At 43.7% G+C, this 23275-nt stretch overlaps 1 protein-coding gene across 6 annotated transcripts in view; it reads right to left on the reverse strand.

Annotated features, from left to right (window-relative positions):
- Positions 1 to 7224: 7224 nt before the first annotated feature.
- The window catches only part of TBC1D22B (TBC1 domain family member 22B), a 76999-nt gene continuing 60948 nt past the window's right edge, over positions 7225 to 23275 (reverse strand). For 2 of the 6 annotated variants that reach the window (XM_055571545.1, XM_055571541.1), the window contains exon 13: positions 12609 to 14619. In XM_055571545.1, the coding sequence (XP_055427520.1) occupies positions 14491 to 14619 (129 nt within the window). In that variant the 3' untranslated portion in view covers positions 12609 to 14490. Of the gene's footprint in view, positions 7503 to 10755; positions 10845 to 12608; positions 14620 to 23275 lie in introns of those variants that run through there. The other 4 variants (XR_008711606.1, XM_055571540.1, XM_055571544.1 and 1 more) reach the window with 4 other exon arrangements.

Below are 23275 nucleotides of genomic sequence, written 5' to 3' on the forward strand. Positions count from 1 at the left end.
TCCCATTCTATTGTTTTCTTCTTTTTGTTTGCATTGATCACTGAGGAAGGCTTTCTTATTTCTCCTTGCTATTCTTTGGAACTCTGCATTCAGATGGGTATATCTTTCCTTTTCTCCTTTGCCTTTAGTTCCTCTTCTTTTCTCAGCTATTTGTAAGACCTCCTCGGGCAACCATTTTGCCTTTCTTTTTCTTGGAGATGGTCTCGATCACGGCCTCCTGTACAATGTCACAAACCTCCGTCTATAGTTCTTCAGGCACTCTATCATATCTAATTCCTTGAATCTATTTCTCACTTCCACTGTATAATTGTAAGGGATTTGATTTAGGTCATACCTGAATGGTCTAGTGGTTTTCCCTACTTTCTTCAGTTTAAGTCTGAATTTGGCAATAAGGAGTTCATGATCTGAGCCACAGCCTCCTCCCAGTCTTGTTTTAGACATCATGGAGTAGATTTAAACCATCCCCGCCATGCCCCATTTGAGTTCCTGACCTACAGAGTTTGTGAGCATAATCCAATGGTTGTGTTAAGCCATTTAGTTTTGGCATAGTTTGTTATACAGTTTTAAAAAACTGGAACAGGAAGGGTGTGTGAGGGCTGCCTTAGGAGAATTGTCTGCTTTATACAGGCTTCCCAGATGGCACTAGTGGTAAAGAATCTGCCTGCCAATGCAGGAGACATAATAGATACAAGTTCAATCCCTGGGTCCAGAAGATCCCCTGGAGGAGGGCATGGCAACCCACTCCAGTATTCTTGCCTGGAGAAACCCATGCACAGAGCAGCCTGGCAGGCTACGGTCCATCGGGTCACAGAGAGTCGGTCATGACTGAAGAGACTTACCACGCACGCACTGCTTCATATACTAGTTAGGGTAATGCTTGCTGCTGTAATGTACAAACTCCAAATTTCAGTGGCTCTACACAGTAAAGGTTATTTTTTACTCAAATAATTATTCAGTGCAGTGTTCCTGATTGGTGGACAGCCTTCCATTAAATCACCCAGGAACTCCAACTACTTCTATTCTGTGGCTTCTCTATTCCCCAGGGCTTGGGTTCATTTGCATCCAGAAAGCAAAACAGGGGAGGAAAAATAGAGAAGGCACACCTGCTTAATTGTCTTGTCTCAAAAGGGACACATATTTTACTGGAGAGAACTAGTCACATGACACCATCTACATCCAAGGAAGGCTGGAAAATGTAGTCCCTGGTTAATCAGCCAGTTTCCAGAAACAGTTATATACTCTGGGAAGGGCAGCATGGATTTTGGTAGACAGCTGTTGCTGCAGACTTTAGAACTCAAGTTAATGAATTAAAATGGTTTGATCATGATGATGAAATTTTTCTCTTTCTCTCCATCTCTCTCATTTCCTTTTTTTTTTTTAGGGACTCCCCTGGTGGCTCAGATGGTAAAGCGTCTGCCTACAATGCGGGAGACCCAGGTTCAATCCCTGGGTCAGGAAGATCTCCTGGAGAAGGCAATGGCAACCCACTCTAGTACTCTTGCCTGGAAAATCCCATGGACAGAAGAGTCTGAAAAAAAAAAAAAAAAAGAAGAGCCTGGTAGGCTATAGTCCACAGGGTCGCAAAGAGTCCAGACACCTCCCTGGAACAGAGGTAGCGTAAAAGAATGGAGTGTAAGTGATTGCCTTTTGTTCTGTGTTTTTTTGTGAGGCCAAAGTGAAAGTGAAGTCGCTCAGTCGTGTCCGACTCTTTGTGACCCCATGGACTGTAGCCCACCAAGCTCCTCCGTCCATGGGATTCTCCAGGCAAGAGTACTGGAGTGGATTGCCATTTCCTGCTCCAATTCCTTGGTAAACCAAAGGCTACTACAGCATGGTAGTGAGGTGTGTGGAGTCTGGAGCCAAGTTGCCCGAGTTCAAATCCCAGTTCTGCTACTTATTAGATGTGAGACCATGAGCAAGTTACCTGACCTCTCCAACCCTCACTTTCCCCATTTATAAGATGAGGGTTATGAAAATAATAGCATTAAACTTACAGGGTTGTTGTGAGAATTGAATTGTTTTTGGCTGTGCCTCTTGCAGTGGAAGTGTGGAGTCTTAACCCTTGGACCACCAGGGAAGTCCCAGATTTGATTTGGTTAATTCCCATAAGATAATTATGCTTGGTACATAGAAAGTACCAATAATTGTTAGCTGTTGCTATAGAAGATGGGCTTCCCAGGTGACTCAGTGGTAAAGAATCTGCCTGACAATGCTGGAGATGCAAGAGATTCAGGTTTGATTCCTGGGTTGGGAAGATCCCCTGGAGAAGGAAATGGCAGCCCACTCCGGTACTGTTGCCTGGAAAATCCCATGGACAGAGAAGCCTGGTGGGCTGCCGTCTTTGGGGTCACAAAGAGTTGGACATGATTGAGCCATAGAAGAATGGTCAGTTTCTGCAGAACCCAACCCCTGCAGGTAAAAATTTTATCTCCCTACACCTTTTCTATGCTCCCTTGTCCAGACATGAAAACAAGATGTTTTCTTCTCTTTTAATTGGCAAGTTATAACGTAGAAATCCAATCAATTTTAGGTTCTTTTATTACCCATCTCCAGCATGATGGGTTTTTTAAATGTCTAAACCAGAGTTCCCTCTGGGAGCAAGGGTTGATCCATTCTGGGGGCATAGCTCTGCCAACTGATTTGAAGCATGGTTCGCCTTTGAGAGGTTCAGTAAGGGCGAGGTGGGACTTTTTCATTGCGTTTTCAAAAGATAGAGCGGAGAAGAAAGGTGTCTTGATGTAGCATCTAAAGTGAGGTCCTGTGTTTCTCTTTAAGGATTCTCTAACCTTGAGATCACAGGTCAATTTTTCAATAGACTGCTACATTTAGTCACCTTGGGGATGGGGTGAACAGTGAATGCACAACTGGTTCTCCTAGACTTGGAGGAATTCAGGGTGTGACTGTTGGAGAGTTAAGGCCCCAGATGGGGAGATCCAGCCTTTGTCTCTGGGGGTGGAGGGGCAGGGGTGGAGAGGTGGGGCTGACAGCTCTACATTCTCTTTCATTCTACTTTTTTCTTATTCATTTATCCTCCCATCATCTCTTCTCTGCCCATCTCCAAAATGGAAGACTCAATGCTGAAAGAATCAAGGGAAGATGTCTTTTATTTTTGAAAGGGAACTTTTTAGAAAACCCGAAGTAGGCGAGGAGGGGGAAAGGCACCATCTGCTTTGGATGGCTTGTTTATTAAGTGCTACTTTATGTAAACATGGGGTTTCAAGTATAGAGTTACATGTCTGAAACCTTTAATCAAGTTTATTATATTTTGGAAGTACTCAGGAGTCATTGAATTTATTATATTCTGCAGTTATCTGTAATCAGTAATTAGGGTGGATGATTTGGAGGTACTTGAAATTAGTACTGTAGGAAACGAACTTCTTCCTTTTTTGTTTGGGCCCTGGCTGTTTCTTTAAGCATCTACAACCTGGTTCAAATATTTATTACCCATCTGATTCTATTAAAGGGGAGCATGGAGGTAGGAAAGAGAGAAGGAAAGAAGGCAGTGAGAATCAGGTATCAATAATTACTGCCTTGTTTTCCTCTCATTGCAGAGTTGGCTTCAGACTGTTTATTTTTGGAAGTAATACATGGTATCAAGCATCTAATATAAAATCAGGCCTGGGGTGACTTACCGTTGAATCAGATCACTGTAAGTTGGCTACTCTGGGACTACAAAAATCACCAAGACTCGTAACTTAGTGCACCTTTGCCCAGGGTTGAGGAAAGGGGTGAGAGTGGGGCTGTTCATCATTTGCAGAAGCTTGAGTTCTACAAACCAAGGTAATAATGCAATTTTCATCACGGTTTTGGACTCATAAATTTATTGCACTATCAGCTCTAGCATTTATTATTCAGGACTTATTGAAATGTGGTGACACTTATCACAGCTAGTAGCAGCCTTCTCTATTTCCATAATATTTGGAGTTGTGTTTTTCAAACAGGTTAACACTCAGTAATGAATCTTTTAAAACTAAGTATTAAAAAAAACTAAAGATCATGGCATCCAGCCCCATTACTTCATGGCAAGTATAGGGGGGAAAGATGGACATAGTGACAGATTTCCTCTTTTTGGACTCTAAAATCACTGTGGATGGTGACTGCAGCCATGAAATCAGAAGATGATTGCTTGGCAGGAAAGCGATGACAAACCTAGACAGTGTGTTGAAAAGTAAAGACATTAGTCTGCCGACAAAGATCCATACAGTCAAGGCTGTGGTCTTCCCAGTGGTCATGTGTGGCTGTGAGAGCTGGACCGCAAAGAAGGCAGAGCGCCAAAGAACTCATGCCTTTGAACTGTGGTGCTGGAGAAGACTCCTGTCCCTTGGACAGCAAGATCAAACCAGTCAATCTTGAGGGAAATCAACTCTGGATACTCATTGGAAGGACTGATGCTGAAGTTCCAGTATTTTGGTCATCTGATGTGAACAGCTGACTCACTGGAAAAGTCCTTGAGGCTGGGAAAGATTGAGGGCAGAAGGAGAAAAGGGCATCAGAGGATGAGATGGCTGGATGGCATCACATGAATGGACATGAACTTGGGCAAACTTCAGGAGATGGTGAGAGACAGGGAGGCCTGGTGTGCTGCAGTCCATGGGGTTTCAAAGAGTCGGACCGGACTAGGTGACTAAACAACAAAGACTCTTGACCACTATTTTTGAAAAATGGAATACAATAGAACAGGTCAGAGGCCATCACAAATAGTGAGGGCAGGTGCTGTTTGTGAGATGTTGCTCATATTTGTGTATGTATCTATATGGGTCTTAAGGTAAAATGTGTTGTCGGTGTGTTTTTTTTTTTTCACTGAAGGTTGGAAGGGTTTTTGGTTCTGGACAAGATGGAATAAGCCCACTGTAGTCTCTCTGCCAACAGTTACAACTAAATATTCTGGACAAAGTACAACTACCTGATAACTGTGCAAAGTAAACAAGCAAGCAAATCAGGGAGCTTGGAGAAGCTGTCTGTATTGGGTGTCTCAAAATTTTTTTCCTTTTTTCTTTCACAGCTTGGACCAGAGAGTAGGCCCTCTATAGGGGAGTTAACAGTAGCAGAGTCAGCAAAAACTTCAAGAGAAACCTACAAGAAAACAACTCTTGTGTCTTCTACTCTTCTCACAGCTTTACTTCTGACACCAGACGTGTGTGGGTTTTTTTTCCACACCAACCATTTCTCTTAACTGTCCAGACACCAACTGGGTGTCCTGCAGTTCAGTTCTGACACTAACTACCTGGAGTTAATGCAGACCTCAAAGATTCAGAGCTTATTCCCACAAGGTTGTCCATTTCAGATGCCAGTCACACGTCTCAGGATACCATCTTTACTTCTGAATAACTAGCTACCAATCAGGGGTTCCCATAACCCACCTCTTCCTCAGGTTTGATAATTTGCTATATCAGAAATTCAAGAAAACAGAACTCAAGGAAACACTTACTTACCTTTACTGGTTTATTATAAAGTAACAGCCAGATGAAGAGGTACATAAATGGAAGTCTGGAAAGAAGGGAGCTGAATGGAGCAATTTCTGTTCCTGTGAAGTTGGGGAGCACCACTCTACCAGCACATGGATGTGTTCAACTGGGATTTCTCTGATCCTCTTTGGTAAGGATTTTTTATGAAGGCTTTATCACACAGGCATAGTGAAAGTGAAAGTGAAGTCGCTCAGTAGTGTCTGGCTGTTTGTAACCCCATGGACTGCAGCCTACCAGGCTCCTCTGTCCATGGGATTTTCCAGGCAAGAATACTGGAGTGGGTTGCCATTGCCTTCTCCAGGGGATCTTCCTGACCAGGGATCGAACCCAGGTCTCCCACATTGCAGGCGGTTGCTTTAACCTCTGAGCCATCATAATTGACCATTAATTCAATCCCCAATCTTCTTCTCTTCCCCAGAGGATGGGTGGTGAGGCTGAAAGTTTCCAAGCTTCTAACCATGATATAACCTTTCTTGTGACCAGGCCCCCATCCTGAATCTATTCCGAAGCCCACCAAGAGTCACCTCATTAGAACAAAAGATGCTCTTACCACTCAGGAAATCCCAAGGGATTTAGGAGATCTGCATCAGAAACTAGGAGGTCAAGATCAAATGTCAGGAAAAAAGATAATCCTAACACCCCTTGTTGTTTTTGGGTTGCTAAGTCATGTCTGATTCATTGAGACCCAATGGACTATAGCCTTCTAGACTCCTCAGTCCTCTACTATCTCACAGAGTTTGCTCAAATTCACGTCCATTGAGTCAGTGATGCTATCCAATAACCATCTCATCCTCTGTCATCCCCTTCTCCTTTTGCCTTCAATCTTTCCCAGCATCAGGGTATTTTCCAATGAGTCAGCTCATCAGGTAGCCAAAGTATTGGAGATTCAGCTTCAGCATCAGTCCTTCCAATGAATATTCAGGGTTGATTTCCTTTAGGATTGACTGGTTTGATCTTCTTGCTGTCTAAGGGACTCTCAAGAGTCTTCTCCAGCAACACAGTTTGAAAGCATCAATTCTTTGGGTTCAGTCTTCTTTATGGTCCAACTCTCACATCCATAAACGACTAGTGGAAAAACCATAGCCTTGACTATACGCACCCCTATCTCTCAAAAAATTAAATGACTTAGAAGCTCTGTGGCAGGAACCGGAGGCAGAGACCAAATACGTATTTCTTTCACAAACCCTGTCTCTCTGACCAGACTTGGGAAAAGGGTCGTTCCAAGTCAGAATTCTCATTAAAACTTTTTTCTCTCTCTCCTGGACCAGCCCCAAGGGCAGCCCTCAATTCTGCAGCAGCGGTGGCAGCAGTATGGGCAGCTGACATTTACAGAGAAACACTGTCCTTCTGGTTAACTGACTGGGAAACGAAGCCTTGGTGAGCCGAAGAGGACAGGGAGAGTCCCAGAGAGGGGCCGGCTAGAGAAGGGGGCTCCCCTAATTCTGTGTGTGAACTGGCACAACTTTTGCATCATCAGAAGAAATCCTAAACAGCCGAGCAAAGCTTCTGAAAAACTGAAATGACACTGGAACGACAGCCCACAGAAACAGAGACAGAACTTGCAGTTTGAACCTACCTGGATTGATTGCCTGCTAAAACAAAACCAAATCAACGTTTTCCAGAGCAGGGGTCAGCACACGGTTTCCATAAAGGGACAGATATTACATAGTTTAGGCTTTGTGAATCATACAGTCTATCGCAACTACTCAACTCTGCTGTTGCTATGCCAAAGCAGCCATAGGTAATGTAAACAAACAGGCAGGGTTGTGTTCCAACAAAACTTTACTTATAAAAACAGGAGGATGGAACTCCCTTGTGGTCCAGTGATTAGGACTCTGCATTTTTCACCAGGTTTAATCCCTGGTCTGAGAACTAAGATTTCAAAAGCCTCGCAGTGCAGCCAAAAACAATAAAGAACAAAACAGGAGGAGAGCTGGATTTTTAATAAGACCCAGAGTCTCATTCAGTAGATCAGCAGTAAAGAATCCGCCTGCAATGCAGGAGACGTGGGTTCAGTCTCTGGGTTGGGAAGATCCCCTGGAGAAGGAAATGGCAACCACTTCAGTATTCTTGCCTGGGAAATCCCATGGACAAAGAGTCTGGCGGGCAAGGAATTGGACACGACTTAGTGACTAATGACAATAAGAGAGTCTCATACACGGTACTCAAAATGTCCAGGATACAATCCAACATTGCTCAACATAAAAAAAAATTAAGAAATGAATTGAATTATGAAATGAAATGAATTATGAAATGAATTGGGTTCATGAATTTGGGTTTTAGAACCCAAAACCACAATATCTGAAATTAATATTCACTGTATAGGTGTAATAGCAGAATGGAGGTGACATAAGAGGAGTCAATGAACTTGAAGAAGAGAAACTATCCAGTCTGAAGAACAGAAAGGCGGAAAAAAAGATTAAGAGGGAGGCCTGGTGTGCTGCGATTCATGGGGTCGCAGAGTCGGACACAACTGAGCAACTGAACTGAACTGAACTGAATGAATAAGAGCGTTAGGGACTGTGGGTCCAACATTTTTTAGAATCCCAGGGGATGAGTAAGAGATTGGTGCAGGAAAAAAAAAAATTGAAGATGTAGCTGAAAGATTCTCAATTTTGGTGAAAGACAAGATTACAGATTCTTGGGACTTCCTTGGAGGTCCAGTGGTTAAGACTCTGTGCTTCCACTACAGGGGGCACAGGTTCAATCCCTGGTCAGGGAACTAAGATCTTGCATGCTATATGGTGTGGCAAAAATTAGAAAAAAAAAAAAAAAAAAAGTACAGATTCAAGAAATTCAGTGAATCCCAAACAGGATAAATGCCAACCAAACAAATAAACCCTCCAAAAACCAAAGAAACAAAATGACCCAGTCAGACACATAATTAAACCCAAAGGAAAGAAAAAATATCTTAAAAGCACTCTCAGAAACAAAACAATATGGTGGTTCCTCAGATAATTAAAAACAGAATTACTATATGATCTGTCAATTCTACTTCTGGGTATATACCCCAAATAATTGAAAGCAGGGTATCAAAGAGATATTTATATACTCATATTCATAGCAGAATATTCACAATAGCCACACACACAAAAAAGGAAGCCAACTGGTGATGAATGGAAAAACAAAATATATGCATATAATGGACTACTCAGCCTTAAAAAGGGAAGTCTAACATATGCTCGGAGAAGGCAATGGCACCTCACTCCAGTACTCTTGCCTGGAAAATCCCATGGACGGAGGAGCCTGGTGGGCTGCAGTCCATGGGGTCACTAAGATTCAGACATGCCTGAGCGACTTCACTTTCACTTTTCACTTCCATGCACTGGAGAAGGAAATGGCAACCCACTCCTGTGTTCTTGCCTGGAGAATCCCAGACACGGGGGAGCCTGGTGGGCTGCCATCTATGGGGTCTCACAGAGTCGGATACAACTGAAGTGGCTTAGTAGCAGCAGCAGCAGCAGCAACATATGCTACAACATGAATGAACCTTGAGGACCTTATGTTAAGTGAAATAAGCCAGTCACAAAGAGACAAGTACCGTATGATTCTACTTATATGATGCACCTAAAGTGGTCAAATTCATAGAGACAGAAAGTAGAATGGTGGTTTCTAGGGGCTGGGCAGAGAGGGAAATATGGAGCTATTAATAAGTTTCAGGTCACGATGAAAAGTGTTCTGGAGATGGATGGTGGTGATGATTGTACAACAGTGTGAATGTACTTAACACTACAATACACACACATACATACACACACACCCCTAGAGAAGGAAATGGCAACCCACTCCAGTGTTCTTGCCTGGGAAATCCCATGGGCAGAGGAGCCTAGTGGGTTACAGTCCATGGGGTTGCAAAGAGTTAGACAAGACTTAGTGACTAAACAACAACAATACTATATATATATAGCCATGCTGTGTGGTTTGTAGGATCTTAGTTCCCTGACCAGGGATTGAACCTGGGTCCTGGCAGTTTTAACTGCTAGACTGCCAGCTCATTCCCCGGAAATGATTAAGATGGCAAATTTTATAATATGTGTATGCACCTTTTACTACAATTTAAAAAAAAAAAAAACAGTCTGATAAAAAGTTATTTAGATATAGAACAATGATTTCAATTGCTATGGATCTCTCATCAGAAACCGTGGAAGTGAGAAGACAGTGGGACATTGTTAAAATGCTGAAAAGAAAATAACTATATCTAGAGAGAACAAATTCAGGAATGAAAGCAAAATAAAGTCAATTTTCAGATGAAGGAAAACTAAGAGGACTACACACTTCCTCTAAGAGAAGTGCTCAAGGGAGTTTTTCAGGCTGAAGGGAAATAATAGCAGAGGGAAACTTGAAACAGAAGCAATCAAGGAAGAACATAAATGTAAATGTCTCCTCTTAAGTTCTTTAAAATATGTGTAACTATTAAAAGCAAAAATTGTAACAGTGTCTGGTAAGGTTTTCAATGTATCCTGACATAATTTACATAACAACTCTTACATAAAAGGGGAAGAATATATGGTTGAGAGGCATCTACATTTTACTCGAAGTGATAAAATATTAACTGTAGGGAGTTAGATTTGTGTATTATAATCCTGAGTGCAATGTCTTAAAAAACAGAGTTATAACCAAAAGTGAATAGACATATTACAGTGAAATACTAAAAAATATTCAAATAACCCAAAAGTGGCAGGAAAGGGGAGAGACAGAAACAAAAAACAAAGAGAACAAACAGAAAACAATAAAATGATAGATCTTAAAGCCAACCGCATCGATATCATTTGTAAATGGCCCAAATGCATCAAATTAAGAGACTTTCAGAGTGCACTGGAGATCAAGGCCCAGCTATATCCTGTCTCTAAGAATCCCACATTAAATACAGGTTAAAGGGATGGAGAAGGATGGAGACCAGTGGCTTGAAAAGAAGGTCTGGGTTCTCCTCTCTCGGACAGCTGGGTGGGGTAGGACAGGTGTGTTAAGGTCATTATAGAGACAGGCTTGGTATCCTCAGAGCAAGTAGCGGGGTCTCGGGGTCTGGCTTCCAGATTCCCCACCTCCAGCTATCAGTTCAAGAGGGGACTTTCACATTCATCACTCAGAAGCCACAGCTCACAGATCACCTGCTGAATCAAAATCAACATGGATTCTCCTTGCTTCTAAGAATTCTAATTCAGCCTTTGCCAAAATAAGGAGATGCTCTGATAGGCTCTAGCTGCAGCTATCCTGGCAAGTTGGCACAGGCTCGGAAGAGTGTGGTCACTTACAACATGCTGGATGTTCTCTGATCCTGTGTGAAACTCACCTTTTTCATCGTGAGTCTAATAAATTGACTTCTTGGCGTCTGCAGCAGCTTTCAAATGATCTCCAACCAGGAAGGGAGAACTGGAAGTCCTGAGGAGAGGTATGAAGGGCTCAGTTACTGGGCCTTAGGTTCTGACTCCAATCCTTGAAGCTTTACAAAGCTGTATCTGACGTGCAAAGTCCAATCCAAGACAAGCCAAACTCTCAACATGAGATTCACGCCTCTAGGAGCAACAAGGTGACTAGCTGAGGAATCTGTGCCACTTTCCTCCCCTCATGGATGAATAAAAACAGAAATAGGGCCTGGTTAAGTGGAACGGTAGAGGTTCTGATTGCAGAAAGAACAGATAAACTGCAGGTCAGAGTATGCCAAGATTCGTCTGAAAAGTTTTCACCAATTTCCTAACCATGATTAAACATATTTCAGAAAATGCTTAACTTTCTATATCAATGAAAAACAGAATTTTTGAATGAAGCCAAGTCTAGGTCAGTTATTTTCTCTACCAGCCTCAGGAACAATGAATGACCTCAGTCCAAATAATATATAGAAATACTGTCCACATTTTATGAAAAAAGTTAAATTCTAAGTCTGAGCATGAACAATCACTTGAGATTCAGTCAGATCCATCCCCTATACCCATATGCTTATCAGAAAGTCTGGTCTCCATTTTCACAAGTTCTTATTGTAAATAATGCCATCTGTTCTTCCCTTCCTCCATGGTTTCGAATCCTGATTCTGAGCCAGGCATACAGTGTCCTGGAATAGACTAATCCCCCAACCTCAGGACTAAGTCCTAGCCTGTGAGTTGCAAGAGGAGGTATTACGGTGTGGCCTTCAGGAACCTTATATAAAATACTGCTCACACATTTCCCTGCACTTTTTCTTGTCTCCTTTCTTTAATCCATCTTGTTGCTTGGAAAATGGATGTAGTAGCTGGAGTGCGAGCTACCACCTTGGCCAAGAAGACCTGGAGGAGTCCAGGTTCCTAAAGACTTTGTGAAACAGACTCATCATACCAGCCCTGAGTTGCCTTCTTTTGGACACTCATGGTAGCGAGAAGTAAATCCCCATGCTGTGTGAACCCAGCTGTTGTTTTTGGTTTCTGTTACGTGTAGCTGAATTTGATCCTAATATAGCTCCTAATGACTGAAACCAAGAAACACTCTCCAACGAATCTTAGGGAGATGTTCTTGGTGGAGAAATTACCATTCCAGTCCATTCTTTGTAGAAGAAAAATGCAGTCAGCTGCCTTTCTTAAGACATTTCACAGTAAGGTTACCAAGAGAAAAACTAACTACCACCACCAAAACCTCAAAAAAACCCAACCGAAACAAAATGACCCCAAACCAAAACCTAAGTGAAGGGCCAGGCTGTGGAAGGCCTGTCCTCTACTTCTTGCTCTTGATGACCCCTCCTTGGCCTTGGCCTTGGCCTGGGTGGGTTTTCCTCTGTGAACAATGAGGGTGTTGAACTAGATGTCTCCAGGCTTTCATCTAGTGCTGAACTTCCCATCCATTTTCTAACCTCCATTAGACTATATACTCCTTTTTGCATAAATGAAATAAACCTCAAGTGCTTTTCACAGTGCTTTGCACACGGCAAGGTGCCCTATACACATGAGCAATGAAGAATCACGAATCACGTGACTTGTTTGTGTCCACAGTATCTGCACAGAGGAGGTGCTCGCAAGTGTTTACCAACATTCTCTGAGGCTGCCTTCCGTCCTCCTGTTGATCCTGTGCCTGCCCTACAGAAAGCTCGTCCCCCATGCTTACAGGCATCAGCACGAACAGCCCGAGAAAAGGAGACTTTAGGTTCGGGGTTACGCAAATCCATGGCAGAAAAATCAGCAGTGGAGGAGGAAATACACTATTTATTTACAGTTCTTTCACTTTATCCACAATTTCCCATACAAACATAAAAACTAAAAAAATAAAACCACCACTTGGGAACACAAGTGTCTTTCTTTAATTAGTCCGGTCGAGGGAGGACCACAGCCCTCTCACTCTGTGAAGGAGGCTACTGAGGCACACGGACAGGGAGCAGGAGAGGGCTGGAAAGAATGCCTGAGAAACGGCTCCCGGTGAGAAATGTAAGATGCCGGCGCCGTGGGCGCCACTGGGAGACTCAGGGCCTCCCCGACAGGGGACAGAGCCCGGCTTCCCCAGAGGGTGCCGGCTGCCTGCCGCCTCCCCCTCCACCTCTTCGCTGCTGAACACCCAGCATCCAACACAGGTCAGCCGTCTGGTGAGCTGCGTGGGGCGTGATGGTGACAGTGGAGGGGACAACAAATGCCTCTCTCTGGGAAGAGCCCCAGGGCCCAGGAACACACAGGAAACCCCTCTCCCTTGGCACTGACAGTCAGTCACAGCTTATCTTGAATACCATGCTGCCTTGTAAAAAACGTGAAAACCAAAGCCCTCCCCCAATTCCAGGGGAAAGGCAGGGGGCCAGAAACCTGCAGAGGGGCTTCTGCCTCTGCAGCCCTGTCCCTGGGGGCCGGGGGAGCAGCTGCGGTGAAGAGAGGGGAGCTCTGACTGCTGAAGACGGGGAAGGAACAGGGCAAATGCGCCACGGGGGCCTGGGCCTGGGGGGCGGGAGGCGGGGAGGAAAAACTCGGAGACACTGATGCTCATCAGAGCAGCTCCAGCTGTCGGCTGTGCTCACTCTGGCCAACTCCGTTCACTTCCCTCACAGGAGGTGCGCCTAGGAACCAACCTGGAGGTGCCACCTGCCTGGCAACTTCATCTGTGCTAGTGACCTAGATTGCTTTCACATGTTGATGCACGTTATAAATATAAAAATCATATCTGCTACAAAGAAGACATATTTATACATCTTTACCCATATACATAATAACACAATTTACACATAATAATATCTTGGAGTGGGTCATCATGGAAAAAGTTGGGGGGTTCGGAGAGGTGATAAGCCCCTTTTCCCTCCCCTGACCTGATCCTTCTTAAGGGATGCGTGTATACTTGGTCACTGGGGCCCTTCCCAGATGGCTGTTTGACGGGGCTGGTCCAGACACATTTGGACATTCGGACGTGTAACTAAATGCTGATGGGTGTGTACACCCACATACACACACAGACGCCGGCACATGTACAGACATCTGTGTGAGAAAAGGAAAAATAAAATTCCTAGCCCTTGGGTGTCGGTCTCTCCCCAGAGTTATAAGCATCAGTGCCTCCTCTGACTGAGAACAAAGCTCCTAGGAAGTTGCCCCTCACTGGCTCAGACTTGGGCAGAAGGGGAAGGGCTAGGAGTTAGGGGTAGAGGGGAGGGGACAGGAGTCTTTTGCAAACATAAGGCATTTTTGACCTATGATCAAATCAAACTATGTCACAAAAAAAGCAACGGTGTCAGTTGGGGCTGGGAGGCAAGAGACAGCCAGTCCACGTAGGGCAATGTGAGTTGAGACCCTGAGCCTTCCCCTTCTTCCCTCTGGTTTCTCTTAAAGGGGCAGACAACCCTGTACCTCCTTTTCTGTCCTCTCCCAGAGCTGAGCCCATCCACGTGTCATGGAATACTGATAGCGGTCCAGGAGACCCGTCCAGAGACATGGAGTGGTGGACAGGCACGCCAGAAAGTTAAGACCTGGGCGGCGGATGTGAGCTTTTTACAGCAGGAGTGGTTCCTGGCCAGAGTCCACGGCTCGCACAGTGGCCACAGTGATCAGATTGCCATCAGAGATGGGGGGCGGTCTGGGTCCCCCTGGGGAGACAGCACCTATCGGCGGTAGTGATTGGGGGCGTCGGCGAACATGTACTTGAGTCTATAGGCCTCGGCGAGGAGCAGACCAATCTCTTCGTTGCCCCAGTGTATCGTAGGTAGGTTTTGCAGCAGCATGAGGAGACCCTGGAATGCAAGAAAGGACTTTTATCATTTGATCACTGTGGGACTACTGACCAAGGGACCCGCAGGCCGTGGAATGGAGCCCCTCCTGGGTCACACATCCCCAGGGCCTGGCCTCCCTCCTCCCATGCGGCACACTGCCCTTGGCCCTAGTTCTCCTTCAGGAAGCCTTGAAAAGCCTCTGCTGAGTCTCTGATCCACTAACACCTGCCTCTTCAGAAATATTATAAATAGAGGATGACAACAATAAATAAGCATCTTTAAAGGAGAAAAATAATCACTCATCCAAATATACCTCTCTTAATTTCAAAGTATTCCTGTCTTTTTTTCATATGCACATTTCTTAAATAGCTGTAATCATAATTATGATTTTACATGCTTTTTAATCATCCTTTTTTACTGTAATTTTTGTGTTTTTACGCACAGCCTTCAAAAAATGATTATTCTCAATGTTAGTACTCCATCCTGTGGCTATACTCTAATTTACTAAAACAGTTCCCTTTTATTAGATACTTCATTTATTTCCTTTAAGAAGAAAAAAAAAACCTTCATGGGGAAGACTGCTACGAACCTTTTTGCATTGGACAGTCTTTCTCCTAATCCCAATGTTTGCTTGTTAATCACTGTATTTATCCTCTGCTCTGTTCCCCAAAGACTGTCCTCAACCAACCTATCCAGCTTATTTCCCACTACTCCCAAGGTATGAGCCTCATCCAGCCAGGTCCACTTCAGCCACATTTACCTGTGCCTCCAGGGTTTAATTTAGGTGGTTCTTCTTGCTTGGAACACCTCCTCTTTTGCTCCTCTACCTATCTAAATCCTATTGAGTTCTCAAAGCCCAGCTCCCTCAATCAGCTCCACAGAGATGGCCTATTACAGAGGATATTAGAATAAAGAATGAATGTGAAATCTTAGGTTATCTCTATAATTTAGTTGCCCTTGCCTCTGCTGCCACTTTGTGTTCTTTCTCCGCCTCTTTCTGAACTGGATCTTATTTTTCTGATTATAAAAGAAACAGTGGCAAGACAAAACCCAGAAAGAGACTGACAGATTTGATACAGTTTTGAAACCTCATTATATCAAGGCACAAAAACAAGGCTAAAATACAAGAAAACTGACTACAGGAAAATATTGATAACACTTGTAAAAGACAAAAGGTTAACATTTACAATAAAAAGGAAGTACCTAAAAATCAGTAAGAAGAAAAGGAAAACCACTAAATGGAAAAAAAAAAAAAAAACAGGTGCAAACAGGTAATGTACAAGATGCCAAAGGCCCATCAACATGCTGTAACCCTGCCACTGGCCAATGCGTGCCCTCTAGCAATGTTTCATAGTTCTTAGTGAAGAGATCTTGCGTATCTTTTACATTTCTTCCTTTAGTAACAGAAGTTTAGCTGGGCACAGAGATACTTGGGAACATCACTGCTGTGTATGGCCAGTATGATAAGTTCTGGCCAATCTGGGGGGGGGCAGTGTAACTCCTGGGTTCTGCCCTAAACTACTCCTCCCCTTCCTAGAAAATGGTGATGAATAGAGGAGTTTGAAGCAGTCCTCTTAGACCCTAAGAATAAAGCTGTGTGTTGAAGATGGCAGAGCAACAAGAGAGAAGAAATCCGAGTCCTTGCCACCCTGGAGCCATGTTAGCTCTGGACTCTTACACTCAGCCTCTTAATGGAAGAGAAGCAAACAACTACTTTGTTTTAAGCCACTGTTATTTTCTGGCCTTGGTTTCAGGAGACAAGTTTATATCATCTTAACAAACTCAGGCCACATCTGTCAAAACCAGAGATGCAGGGACTTCCCTGGCAGCCCAGTGGTTAGACTCAGTGCTTACACTTCCAGGGCCTGGGTTCCAGCCCTGGTTGGGGAACTAAGATCCTGTAAGCTGCACAGTGTGGCAAAAAAAAAAAAAAAACAACACCCAAACAATACCCCTCTCCCACAAAACAGAACAAAAAAACAAAGGGGAAAAAAATAAGCACACATGGTCACTGATCCAGCAACTTAACTTCTTAGTACTTCTTGGGAAACATTTGCACTCCTGTACAAGGGTCAGCACCGCACCACTGCTTCAAAAATGGGGAAAAGGACATGAAGGAGGTGCCTGTCAGTACCCGGAACTTAGAGAAAACAACTGTCCAAATTATGAAATACAAGCAGCCACCTATAAAAAGAAGCAGGACTACATGTGTCAAGGTACAAAGATATCAAAGACATTTTTAGGGGCGAAACTAAGCAAGTTACAGAAAAAGTTATGATCCCACTTAGGTAAAAGAGAAAACACAACTATATGTTTGTATATGCATGTATGTATGTAAAATTTTTAAAAGGCTAGGTGGTGAAACTGTTAACACTGGTTACCTTTGGGGATTCGAGAACTTTTGCTTTCTCTCATAATATTTCTCTTCATTTTCAATTATTACAATAAAGTCTTTGTATATTACTTATGTTACAGAACATTTTCCCCCTAGTAATACACATTTTCCTGGACATTTGTTTACTCTGTTGAAAGTAATAGAGCACAAAGTAAACCACCCTTAACTTCATAATCAAGAGGAAGCTACTTTTAAACATTTTGGCATATTTCCTTCAAGCCCTTTTTCTGCACGTTTTTACAAAGATGAAACATTTTCTCTAAATACTTTTGAAACTGTTTAGCACTTAACATAAGCATTTCGTCTAATATTAAAAACTCCTTTTAGACATTTTCAATGGTCAAAGAATTTTCTATGATGCAGAAGTATCCTAATTTACTCAGTATCTTCCTGTTTTGAGCATTTAATCATTTCTGGTTTTTCACTATAATAAAATTATAATGAACAGCCTTGTGCATAAAGCCGTATTTTAGATTATTTCCTTGGGCTAAATTCCTAGGAATGAAATTACTGTGTCAAAGGGCATGAACACTTTAAAGGTACCTAAGACTCATCCAGAAAAAAATGCTCATGTCCCTGGATCTCTACCAGGGCTTAATACTCTCATTCAACAAACTTGGCTAATTGTAAACACTGTCCCTGGATTTCCAAGCCCGAGAATCAAACTGAAAGCCACAAGTCAAGGGAATTCCCTGGCAGTCCAGTGGTGAGGACTTTATGCTTTAGCTGTTGAGTGCACAGTTCGATCCCTAATCAGAGACCTGATCAGATAGAGCAAGCTGCACAGTGTGACCAAAAAAAAAAAACAACAAAAAACAAAGATAAATCTGTAAAATGGAATACCTTGCACTCAAGTTATTAAGGCTTTCAGTTTTTGTATGAGCATGTATTCATGTAATGTGTGAAAAATACAAAAATGGGAAAAATTATACACATCTACGCATTCTGACATTATGGAACATCTACTATATTTTGTACCAATGATAAAAAGAGGTCACAAAAACAACATATTTCACAACATCATATGAAAAACCTGAACAGGACTTCCCTGGTGGTGCAGTGGATGATGAGAATCTGCCTGCCAGTGCCGGGGACATGGGTTTGATCCCTGTTCCAGAAAGAGATTCCACATGCTGTGGAGCCAACTAAACCTGAACGCCACAAGTACTGAAGGCTGCACGCTCTAGGACCCGCGAGCCACAAGTGATGGGCCCCTGAGCTGCAACTGCTGAAGCCCTGCGCCTAGAGCCTGCGCTCTGCAGCAAGAGAAGACACCACAATCAGAAGCCTACGCACAGCAACTAGAGAGCTGCCCCCGCTCTCCACAACTAGAGCCGCGAGTGTGGCAACGAAGACCCAGCATAGCCAAAAATGAATAAATGAAATACAGTGGTGTGTATGTGTCAAATAAGTAAATAAATAAAAACCTTAAAAAAAAAAGGAAGGAAAATCCAAACAAACTTTATGGCCAACCCAATATATGGAATATTTCCATTAAGGGTTACGTACAGACAATATGTATTTATTCACATAAATGTGCATGGCAAAATGTCTGGAAGGAGATATATCAGTATGGTAAGATTTCAAGTACCTTCTTTTTTCTTATTGGTATTTTCTAATTTTTCTATAACGGTTTCTGTTAGTCGCTCAGTCATGTCTGACTCTTTGCGACCCTGTGGATTCCACCAGGAGGACCCCACCACGCTTTGTCCATGGAATTCTCCAAGTGAGAACAATGGAGTGGGTATCCATGCCCTTCTCCAGGGGATCTTCCTGACCCCAGGATCAAACTTGGGTCTCCCGCACTGCAGGCAGATTCTATAATGGTTACATACACTTGAAAAACTCATAAGCAAAAACAACCAACAGTTGATGTGTCTAGAAGAGAATATTTTTTCCTAGGAGAGAATCTACCTGTAATTTCCAGTTTTTCTAGTCTTGCTAGAAACCTTCCTTGCTAGAAACCTGAAATAATTCTACCCTTGAACATGTCAGCTTCCTACTACCTCTCCCACCAACAGTTGAGGCTTAGGTGGGAGGAACCATTCTGCCACCTGGTGGCCGTACCCAGGAACTGCACCTCCCACACACAGCGCTGTAAAAATGGGAACCCTGTCCATGCTTTGGCAAATCAGGGATAAAGAAGTAGAAACTGAATTATTACGGGTGGGAAAAGATGCTGTCAATTACAAATCAGGTACGTCAATCAAGGGGATATAGAAGATACACTGGTGAGGTGGGAAACAACTGAATATGTGTTACAAAGCCAGCTCATGGGAGTACTAAGCATTAATACACAGTCAGGTGAAACACTGCAGGTGTGAGAAGATAGCTTATGGGGCAAGCAGCTGAGAGTGATTCCAAGTGAACGAGAAGAGGCAATGGCTCTCAGAGAAGACAAGCTCGAAATGGCTGAAAAATATTGAGAATCCAGATTCCAAAGGAAAAAGAAGAGGAAGAATGAGTCATGTGTGAGGGGGTCGGGGGAAGACAACAATTAGACAAGGGGGCCGAAGGAGAAGGGGTAGCGGGTAATAAGCAAAGTCCTTGGCAGGGAAACTCATTAGAGAATGTTCAACAGATGGAAGAATTGAAGAACAAGAGGGTGACCATCAAGGATAATCACCATCGTGGTGGTAATTACCATTTATTGAGCACTTGCTACTCACCAAATGGGGGTCTTCACATGTACTCTAGCACATTTAAGCCCCATATCAACTCTACGAGGCACATCTTCTTATGCCCACTTCACATACGGAAAAAAGTAAGGGTGAGGAGTTAAGGAACTTGCATAGGATCACAGAGTAGTGCTGGGCTAGGATTTGAACCTGGGATATGCAGGTCAGGAAGCAACGGTTAGAACTGGACATGGAACAACTGACTGGTTCCAAATAGGAAAAGGAGTACGTCAAGGCTGTATATTGTCACCCTGCTTATTTAACTTCTATGCAGAGTACATCATGAGAAACGCTGGGCTGGAAGAAGCACAAGCTGCAATCAAGATTGCCGGGAGAAATATCAATAACCTCAGATATGCAGATGACACCACCCTTACGGCAGAAAGTGAAGAGGAACTCAAAAGCCTCTTGATGAAAGTGAAAGTGGAGAGTGAAAAAGTTGGCTTAAAGCTCAACATTCAGAAAACGAAGATCATGGCATCTGGTCCCATCACTTCATGGGAAACAGATGGGGAAACAGTGTCAGACTTTATTTTTTTGGGCTCCAAAATCACTGCAGATGGTGACTGCAGCCATGAAAATAAAAGACGCTTACTCCTTGGAAGGAAAGTTATGACCAACCTAGATAGCATATTCAAAAGCAGAGACATTACTTTGCCAACAAAGGTCCATCTAGTCAAGGCTATGGTTTTTCCAGTGGTCATGTACGGATGTGAGAGTTGGACTGTGAAGAAAGCTGAGTGCCGAAGAATTGATGCTTTTGAACTGTGGTGCTGGAGAAGACTCTTGAGAGTCCCTTGGACTGCAAGGAGATCCAACCAGTCCATTCTGAAGGAGATCAGCCCTGGGATTTCTTTGGAAGGAATGATGCTAAAGCTGAAACTCCAGTACTTTGGCCACCTCATGTGAAGAGTTGACTCATTGGAAAAGACTCTGATGCTGGGAGGGATTGGGGGCAGGAGAAGGAGGGGACGACAGAGGATGAGATGGCTGGATGGCATCACCGACTCGATGGAAATGAGTCTGAGTGAACTCCGGGAATTGGTGATGGACAGGGAGGCCTGGAGTGCTGCGATTCACAGGGTCACAAAGAGTCGGACACGACTGAGCAACTGATCTGAACTGAAAAATACTCTCCTAGTCACACAAGTTTTCTGTGTGTGTGCACGTGCTCAGGGTTCTTTACTTCTCACTGTGAAAAACCACATCTGAGGAACTGAAACCCCAGAAGGTAACCATGACAAAAACATATTAGGTGCTTTTTTTTTTCCTTTTTCTGAAAATGGTGACTCAAAGGCAGACTTGTAGACTTGAAGCTCGTAAGGAGACAGAAGCAACATGCAGCCTCTGAAGGGAATTGTTATAATTATTGCCTAAAAAAGTATACAACTATTGTCAAGGACATAAGACAAAGCGCTACTTTAAAACTAGGATGACTGAACAGTTGGGTGAAAAACAGGTCAAACAGAAAAGGGAAACGGACTTAAGAATAATCTGAGTTGGGACAAGGATCCATCAGTCCTGGATGCGTCTGTTACCTGAATATCTTGAATCACAGGGTTTCCTGTTTTACCTTCCACAATGCCTTTGCTGAAATCTCAAATCAGCATTCTTACAGAAGTAACAGCTATCATTTTGTTAGGATTCAAAATTTCATTCCAGAAGCCATCAGGATTGTGAATAAATGCCAGGCCTTTCATTTTACCATCATCAGGTTTCTCTACACACTTGACTCCCAGTTTTTCAAACATTTTACAAGCCCCATGAACGTCAGGAACAGCAATTTCAATGTGACCAAATCCCTGAGGGTCTGAATCACCACTATGGTAACTCTGGTCCCAGTGTCTTCAGCGCTCCAATTGTGTGTCAGTTCAAGGGCAGCTTTTCCAGAGATGGCCCATGATGCAGCTTTTATTTTTGGCCACACCATGTAGCATGTGGATCTTCCCCAACCAGGGATCAAACCCATGCCTCCAGCAGTGGAAGCGTGGAATCTTTACCACTGGACCACCAAGGAAGTCCTTTCCCTTATCTTCTGGGTGTCGTTTTTACCTTCCTAAGCCAAAGCAGTGAACATTTCCTAGTGGGAAAACCTAATTCTGGGAGTAGTCTCATTCTAAGAATTCTAGCACAAAAATCTAATGACTTCTTAGGATCCCTGCTGCTGCTGCCAAGTCGCTTTAGTCGTGTCTGACTCTGTGCGACCCCAGAGACTGCAGCCCACCAGGCTCCTCTGTCCCTGGGATTCTCCAGGCAAGAACACTGGAGTGGGTTGCCATCTCCTTCTCCAATGCATGAAAGTGAAAAGTGAAAGTGAAGTTGCTCAGTCGTGTCCAACTCGTAGCAACCCCATGGACTGCAGCCCACCAGGCTCCTCCGTCCATGGGATTCTCCAGGCAAGAGTACTGGAGTGGGGTGCCACTGCCTTCTCCGTAGGATCCCTAATTCGCAGGAAATCCTCCCTGCTGGGATCTGGGTCACAGTAGCAGCTGAGGGTGGCCATATCGGTGAGGCTGCCAGATGCAGGCTGTGGTTCTGCCGAGGCCGCACTGCTGTATCGAGGTCCCTAGGAATGCTGCAGCCACCCACACTCATGCGGCTCCCTAAGTAAGTGTTCTGAAACAAATCCCTCTTGTTTTGAGAACCAGTGAAACAATTCCCTTGGTCTCAATAAAAACTTCCAAAGACATGTCCTTGTTATGTAAACTTTTTCAGCGTCACACTTATTCATAGGTTTCCCGGCGTCAAAAGTACCTAGGACATTTAGTACAAGACTCCCCCTATCGGACGTTTAGTACAGGACTCCGCCTAAAGGACGTTTAGTAGAAGACCCCCCCCATAGGACGTTTAGTACAAGACTCCCCCTAGAGAAAGTCAAGTCCTGCTCCGATGTTTGCTTTGTTTCCATGTCGAGGAATCGTGTCCTTTCTCACACCCGCCTGCTCTGGGGGGAACATCTTTAGTTGCCAGGGTACTAAAATCTGGGCACTTTCTGGGGATGATTCAAACTGGCAATTTATTGGATGTCTCTGAAAGTGGGGCCTATGTTTGGGCAATGTTCCACAATCCCACCCTTGAATTCCCACAGAAGTGATGGGTGGATGCCATCTGGTTCAAGGGCTTTATTTACTCTTTTTTTTTTATTTTTTTTATTTTTAAACTTTACATAATTGTATTAGTTTTGCCAAATATCAAAAAGAATCCACCACAGGTATACATGTGTTCCCCATCCTGAACCCTCCTCCCTCCTCCCTCCCCATACCATCCCTCTGGGTCGTCCCAGTGCACCAGCCCCAAGCATCCAGTATCGTGCATCGAACCTGGTTTATTTACTCTTAGTTGGGGTATCCAGGCCTGGAACAGCTCACGGGCTTAGCACTATTTCATTTAACAACTCTGACCTGTCTCCTGCAAAAGTCACTTTCAGGGTGGGAATCTCTCCAAGGTTTTCTTCTATAAGATGAAAGCAAAGGATTGAGACCAGCTGCTCCTCTGGTTTAAGAGTCATCAGCAGGTCCCATCAACTCCTCTGCCAGTTCCCTTTTTATGTATTTAAAGGAATTCTGGTTATTAGTCTTGGAGCTCCCTGCACGGGGCTTCTGAA

This window comes from Bubalus kerabau, chromosome 3, assembly GCF_029407905.1.
Source record: "Bubalus kerabau isolate K-KA32 ecotype Philippines breed swamp buffalo chromosome 3, PCC_UOA_SB_1v2, whole genome shotgun sequence".
Lineage (NCBI taxonomy): Eukaryota > Metazoa > Chordata > Mammalia > Artiodactyla > Bovidae > Bubalus > Bubalus kerabau.